Genomic DNA, 7,077 nt, shown 5'->3' with positions numbered 1-7,077 from the left:
CAGCTAGGGTTTCTGAACCGTGGCGCTATGGATATTTTGACCAGACATTTTTTTTGTTTTCCTATAAAGGTGGTTGTCAGAATTATAATAGAATGGATTATTGTGTGCGGTGTGAAATATTGAACCAGTGGGGTAGTGGTGTCCAGTATTTGGATGTGGGATATGTGGGAGAGGGAAGGGTGGAATAAAATGAAACTCATCTGGTTCATTCCATTCATTTCCTTTTCTTTTCTTTTTCTTTCTTTTTTTTTTAACCCCAGCCTTCTGAACAGTGACTCTATTGCTGAGAAGAAGCAGAGGAAATCACTTTCCATAGAGTTCAATTGGCACCAGCTCTACAAGTGTAGAGTCTCAGAGTCCTGTTGGAAAATTCCTCCGTCAACATGGCTGAGGACCAGACATTTTTCCGGGGTCGAGGAAAACTCCCCGACGGCCCTGGATCAGAGTCACCAGTGTCTGTGCCACACCAAGATACACTTGTGGAAAAGCCAGACTATGACCAGGAAATGTGGCACGTTCGCTTCAGAACTTTTATCAGCTCAGAGGAATCCGACCCCGTCCAGGATCTGAGGAGACTCCGTGAGCTCTGCCATCTGTGGTTGAGGCCAGACGTTCACACCAAGGAGCAGATGATGGACAAGCTGGTGCTGGAGCAGTTTATGATCTGCATGCCGCTGGAGTGCCAGGTCTTAGTCAGGGAAACGGGGGTGCAGAGTTGCAAAGCCTTGGAGGACATGCTAAGAAATAAGCAGAAACCCAAGAAGTGTGTGAGTAGGAACCTTGGGATTGGTATGGGAAAGGGAGAGATGGGATGGGACTTGCAAGCTGGGGGTTGAACAAGATAGGACCTGAGTGGTTGACTCTAAATCATTGGTTTTCAAATGGGTGAGAGGTTCCTTTGGGCATCGTTGAGAGTTATTTTTGGCTGTCCCAACTTGAGGGATGTAGATCTTTTAAACAAAAAAAAGTGCGCTTGTATGGTACGATGCCATTGGATGCCTTGAGAGCTGCTTTCCAGGTCATATAGGAGACTGATCTCGATTGAGTTTTTTCCCTCACAGACCATAGTCCGCATACAAGGACAGGACTTTCTGGTGCGAAGCTCAGAAGCTGAGATGGTTGAATCCGAGGCCAGTGACATGAAGGATGAGAGAGACCAGTGCAGGGAGCCCCGATACCCTGTGAGTGAGATACCTCCAGAGAACGGCCAGCAGAAAAGACGAGAGCTGCATATTCTGGCAGGAGCCAAGGACCTGTCAAGGGGGCAGGTGAGTGTGTGATGCCCTGGTCTCTGGAAAGAGTCCGGGGGAACTTAGAAGAGGTTCAGGTGGACATTGCTGCTAGAGTAATTGGGAGTTTCGGCAATGGACAGGAATGTACCCATTGGCTTCAGCGATTTTCATGGATGCCTTCAGTTCCTAGACATTTTCCAGCTTGTGTGAGAATGGAGATTCATCCATCTTTGTCCCTTTGCCATGAATACGTGTAGTTTTAAGAGTGGGGAGAAAGGAATCCTGCCTCAGTGGAATGGTACTAGGTCAGTTTGCCACGGGTAAATGCACTGACAGCTGATTTCCACATGGGTGCTTTCCTCAGAGGCACTTCATAGTTCAGAATATGGTCAACCCCTGGAGTTAAAGGAGTGGTTCCCAATTCGACTCATTTTTCCTCCTAGAGGACACTGGAGAATGTCTGGAGACAGCTGATTTGTCCAAATGGGGTTGGGTGTGGGGGAGGGGATGCCATTGATTTCTAGTGGGTCGAGACCAGGGACGCTGCTCGTCATCTTACCATGCACTGCGTAACCACCATCAGAAGGACGAATTCAAACAAAGTAGGAAAAAGTGATGAACTTGGGAGAATGTACCCAGGGTTCTTTGCTTCCAGAGTCAGGGGCAGGGAGTGTTGGGATGACACAGGGAGATGTATGCATTGAGAATTCAGAGTGCCAACTGTGGTATCCGGACTTGATTGCAAGATGTGACCAGTAGAGATCAAGGACGGAATTAGGAATCAGGAAATGATTATCAATTGGGGTGATGGGGTGGCCCAGAAGAAGTCAGGGCATACCCCCCAAACTGATATTAGGAAAGTTGGAGTCTTAGACCGTGATATGACAGGGATGGGGAAAGAGGAAACAGGGCTTTCCATGGACTAAGGTAGATGGATTATTGACTCTGCTTGGTTGGTTGCTCCTTGTCAGGACCAGAAAGGTCTCCTGCCAGAGACCTTTCCTGAAACAGGTGAAATGGAGGGTCTGACACCCATGGAGAACTTGGAGAAAGACCCGATGGAAGACACGGAAGAGACAAGAACCCATCAATCTCAAGAGCCTGAACATCTGAAAGGTCCTGGTGAGTCTGGAAACTTGGAATTCAGAGGAGTTAGTGACTCCCTTCCTATGGCTTGGGGCTGGGTACCCAGCATTACCATCCCTTGGGCGGGGGTGGGGGGAGTTGGTTCTCCAAACCAACCTTCTTCATCATCCCCTTTCCAGAGTGTGTCATCATCTAGACTCTTAGGTAGTTTAGTTGATGGGAAGTTCTCTGCCACATCAGCGCTGGGTTTCAATGAGGTTGGCACCACGGAAAATGCTCCTTGTTAAATGCTGTGTGCTGAATCTCTTTTTTCAGAACAATTTGAGAGGGCAGAGGGCGGGAAGAATCTCCAAGAAGGAATTCATATTTCAAATGTGGATGCTGAACGTTTTCCTCTTGTGTTCCAGAGGGAGAAGTTTCTACTGACGGTGGATACAGAAAAGGTTCTCTGAGGGGTCTAACAGGTTTCAAAAGGAAACGGTCCAACAGTCCCAGTTTCCAAGAAGTGCATCAAGAAGAAGCCACATCTTTGGACAAAGGAGAATTCTCAGGACAACTTGGGTCCCCTTCCACTGGTTCACCTAGCGCGGTGGGACCCAACATTCTTCCTGAGGAAAAAGAAGCCCAGGCATGGGTACCCTATGAATGTAGGGAATGCAAGAAGAGATTTCCTTATCCATCTCAGCTTACCCTTCACCAGAGGACACACACAGGAGAGAGACCTTTTCGATGCAACACGTGTGCCAAAGGGTTCATGCAGTCTTCGGACTTGCGAGCTCACGAGCGGATCCACACAGGCAAGAAGCCATACTGCTGTGATCTCTGCCCCAAGAATTTCACCCACGACTCCACGCTGCGTGCTCACAAGAGGACCCACACCAAGGAGAAGCCTTTCCAATGTGAGCACTGTGACAGAGCCTTCAGCCACAGAGGGAACCTCAATGTTCACCGACGCACCCACTCTGGGATCAAACCCTACGTGTGTCCCGAGTGTCACAGTGCCTTCTGTCAGCTGGGGACTTTCAAACGCCACCAGAAAATACATTCCAAATGACTCGCCCCAGTTCCTGCCCTCAGTTGCCAGTCCCTTCTGATCCAAGAAGGAAATTCAGGATAATTTGTTACTTATGTAATATCAAGAAAGAATGACATTTGAAGAATTGAGGATTATACTGGAACCTAATGGGGTTCCATTCACGTGAATTAGGAGGATCCTTGAGTGATAACTTACAGTTCCCTTTGGATTTTGTTTTCTAATTTAGTGTAGTCTATGCTTTTCTGATAAGCTTTTGCTTTGTGTTCTTCTTCTTCCAATGAAGTCATGTTTCATTGGTTTTCAGTACATCATCATGAAACTGAGGCTGCTGTTGATTGTCTTCCTCTTAGGCATGATTTCATTGTAAAATAGGATGCTCCACGTACGGTGGCCAGACTAAATACAGGATAACCAGTGAAATTTAAATTTCAAATAAACAAACACTTTTCTGTCAAAGAGTGTTCTGTGTATTTCCTCCTCCAAGACTTCTACGTGGAGTAGATAATAGCTGTGTGTCTATGTGGCCTTTAATTATGTTGAAATAGGTTCCCTCTATACTTGTTCAGATATTGCTTCCTTAGGTGTTTAGAAAACGGAAGGCTTCTAAATTGATAGGCATCATTCTTTTTCCCTACTGATGTACAACCTCTGGTTTTCTAAATGCCTACTCAGAAATAGGTTCTTATAGCTGAGCTCATCAGCTGACATTAGAAAAAAAAGTCTTTTTAAAAAATTTTTTTAAACTTTTTATTAATTTTATTTATTTATTTTGGCTGCATTGGGTCTTTGTTGCTGCACGTGGGCTTCCTCTCATTGCAGCGAGCGGGGGCTACTCTTCATTGCAGTGCGAGGGCTTCTCATTGCGGTGGCTTCTCTTGTTGCGGAGCACAGGCTCTAGGCACACGGGCTTCAGTAGTTGTGGCTTGCTGGCTCTAGAGCACAGGCTCAGTAGTTGTGGCACATGGGCTTAGTTGCTCCGCAGCATGTGGGATCTCCCTGGACCAGGGATCGAACCCCTGTCCCCTGCCTTGGCAGGAGGATTCTTAACCATTGTGCCACAAGGGAAGTCCTAGAAAGAAGTCTTTTAAGCCTTATTTACATGAGAAAAAATAGTTAGGTAACCCACCAACTATCAGATCTCTATTCTCTTTCTCCCTGGAACACTTCAGGCAAATGAGAAAAAAATTCACTAAACCAGTAATACCAATCCATTTCCCACCTCCTCCCCCCCAAGAAAAAGCAATCCATGAAAGTCTAGAATAAATAAAGTACAATAAAGAAGTCTACCACAAAACCAATATGGAAGCCTCTTGAATAAATCATGGTTTCTCCTGGTGAAGTTGCCATGGAAAATTGAATCCGCCTGGATTATCCAAAATGGTTCGTTCCACAACATTAACCCAATCACTCTGCTTACGGGGTAACAGTCAGGGACCCCTGGAATTTCCCCCAGCTCCATATAAATAGGGACATTTCATCTCCTGGCGCAGTTTGAGAGCAAGTCTGTGACTTGAGCATGTTGAGGTCAACAGGGCTCCGTGGGGTAAGTCCCAAGCAGGAATGTCTAAAGAGAATACTTAGAAATCAGGACAGAGAGAAGTGGGTTTCAGAAAGGTTTGGCTTTCTATTCAACTTTCTATTCTCCGAGCTAACTCGGAGACCTTGGGAAAACAACTGACGTCCCTGGATCCTCATATTAACTACGGTTGATTGTTGAACTCTTCTGTGAGATGAGAAGAACTTGTCACCCAAGTGAACCTAAAAACCCAAAAACACTAATTCAGAAATACACATGCACCCCAATGTTCATAGCAACATTATTTACAATAGCCAAGACATGGAGGCAACCCATGTCCATCAACAGACGAATGGATAAAGAAGATGTGGTATGTATATACAATGGAATATTACTCAGCCATGAAAAGAATGAAATAATGCCATTTGTAGCAACATGGATGGACCTAGAGATTGTCATACTGAGTGAAGTAAGTCAGACAGAGAAAGACAAATATCATATGATGTCGCTTATATGTGGAATCTAAAAAATACAACAAACTAGTATAACAAAAAAGAAGCAGACTCACAGATATAGAGAACAAACTAGTGGTGACCAGTCGGGAGAGGGCAGGGATGAGCAATATATGGGTGGGGGAGTAGGAAGTACAAATTTTTGGGTGTAAATTAGGCTGCAAGGATGTAGTGTACAACACTGGGAATATAGCCTATATATATATATATTTATTATTTTTTTAAGATAGGGAATATTTAGCCATTGTCATTAATTTAATGTAACAATAAATAAGTGACAATTAACTCTTCTTAGCAAGTTTGGAACATTTCTCTGATTTCGATAATTGTAAATTGTTGGGTCAAGACACATGCACATTCATACAACATTTAGTATATCTTACCAGATACAATACCTGCCGGGAAACTAACACTTCACAATCCAGCCAGCAGAGATTAGGGTCATCATTTTCCTACATTTGTGCCAAACTGGGTGTTGTACTTTTTGCCTCCAGAGGCACAAATAGAAGGCCATCATTTTGAAGCGTACCTCTTTGTTGGTTAGAATCTCAATATTGTTGCCTATGGTTGCTTTTTTTTTATTGAAGTATAGTTTATTTACAATATTGTGTTAATTTCTGCTGGACAGCACAGTGATTCAGTCATACATTCATTTTCATAATCTTTTCATTATGGTTTGTCACAGGATATTGAATATAGTTCCCTGTGCTATACAGTAAGACCTTGTTGTTTATCCATCCTATAGATAATAGTTTGCATCTGTTAATCCCAAACTCTCAATCCATCCCTCCCCCACCTCCTTCCCCCTTGGCAAACCAGAAGTCTGATCTCTATGTCTGTGAGTCTGTTTCCATTTCATAGATGTGTTCATTTGTGTCTTATTTTAGATTCCACATATAAGTGATATCATATGGTATTTGTCTTTCTCTTTCTGTCTTACTTCACTCAGTATGACAATCTCTAGGTCCATCCACGTAGCGGCAAATGGCATTATTTTGTTCTATTTTATGGCTGAGTAGTATTCCATTGTATATATGTATCACATCTTCTTTATCCATTCATCTGTCGATGGACATTTAGGTTGTTTCCATGTGTTGGCTATTGTGAATAGTGCTGAATATAGCCAATATTTTGTAATAACTGTAAATGGAGTGTAACCTTTAAAAATTGTATTAAAAATAATTTAAAATGTCCAAAAAATTAAATTAAAAAATAAAATAGAATACAATAACCAGGACTTCCCTGGTGGCCCAGTGGTTAAGACTCCACGCTCCCAATGCAGGGGACACAGGTTTGGTCCCTGCCCTGGTCGGGGAACTAAGATCCCACATGCTGCATGGCATGGCCAATATTAATAATAATAATAAAATAAAATAACCAATGGAATCTAAAAAGTAAAAAAAGGGACAATATAACAAAACAGTCTCACCGAATCAGAACAAACTATTGATACCAGTGTGGAGAAAGAAGAGGGAGGGCCAAGAAAGATGAAGGGATTTAATTGGTACAAACTAGTAGGTATAAACTAAGTTACAAGGATGTAATATACAGCACAGGGAATACAGTTAATAGTTTATAACAAAGTATGTAGTATATTCTATAAAAGTATCGAATTACCATTTTGTACATCTGAAACTAATGTAGTATTGTAAGTCATCTATACTTCAATAAAAAATAAAATGAAAAAATAAAGTA

The 7,077-nt window shown here is 43.0% G+C and overlaps 1 protein-coding gene across 1 annotated transcript; it reads left to right on the top strand.

Annotated features, from left to right (window-relative positions):
* The first annotated feature begins 383 nt into the window (after positions 1 to 383).
* Positions 384 to 3,372, top strand: LOC132353327 (zinc finger and SCAN domain-containing protein 5B-like). Its single transcript, XM_059904453.1, has 4 exons — positions 384 to 767; positions 1,062 to 1,268; positions 2,204 to 2,354; positions 2,726 to 3,372. Exons 1-4 carry the CDS (start codon positions 384 to 386, stop codon positions 3,370 to 3,372), a joined length of 1,389 nt encoding a protein of 462 aa, XP_059760436.1.
* The last annotated feature ends 3,705 nt before the right edge of the window (positions 3,373 to 7,077 follow it).

Source organism: Balaenoptera ricei, chromosome 19 (genome assembly GCF_028023285.1).
Source record: "Balaenoptera ricei isolate mBalRic1 chromosome 19, mBalRic1.hap2, whole genome shotgun sequence".
In the NCBI taxonomy this organism is placed as follows: Eukaryota; Metazoa; Chordata; class Mammalia; order Artiodactyla; family Balaenopteridae; genus Balaenoptera; species Balaenoptera ricei.
This window is presented reverse-complemented; position numbering and strand designations above follow the sequence as displayed.

Bases quoted from the DNA above. Each gene is read 5' to 3' on its own strand.
- LOC132353327 (XM_059904453.1), top strand. From the start codon at position 384: ATGGCTGAGGACCAGACATTTTTCCGGGGTCGAGGAAAACTCCCCGAC. The intron at 1,269-2,203 runs GTGAGTGTGTGA...GCTCCTTGTCAG, and splicing joins AGGACCTGTCAAGGGGGCAG to GACCAGAAAGGTCTCCTGCC. The intron at 2,355-2,725 runs GTGAGTCTGGAA...CTTGTGTTCCAG, and splicing joins TGAACATCTGAAAGGTCCTG to AGGGAGAAGTTTCTACTGAC.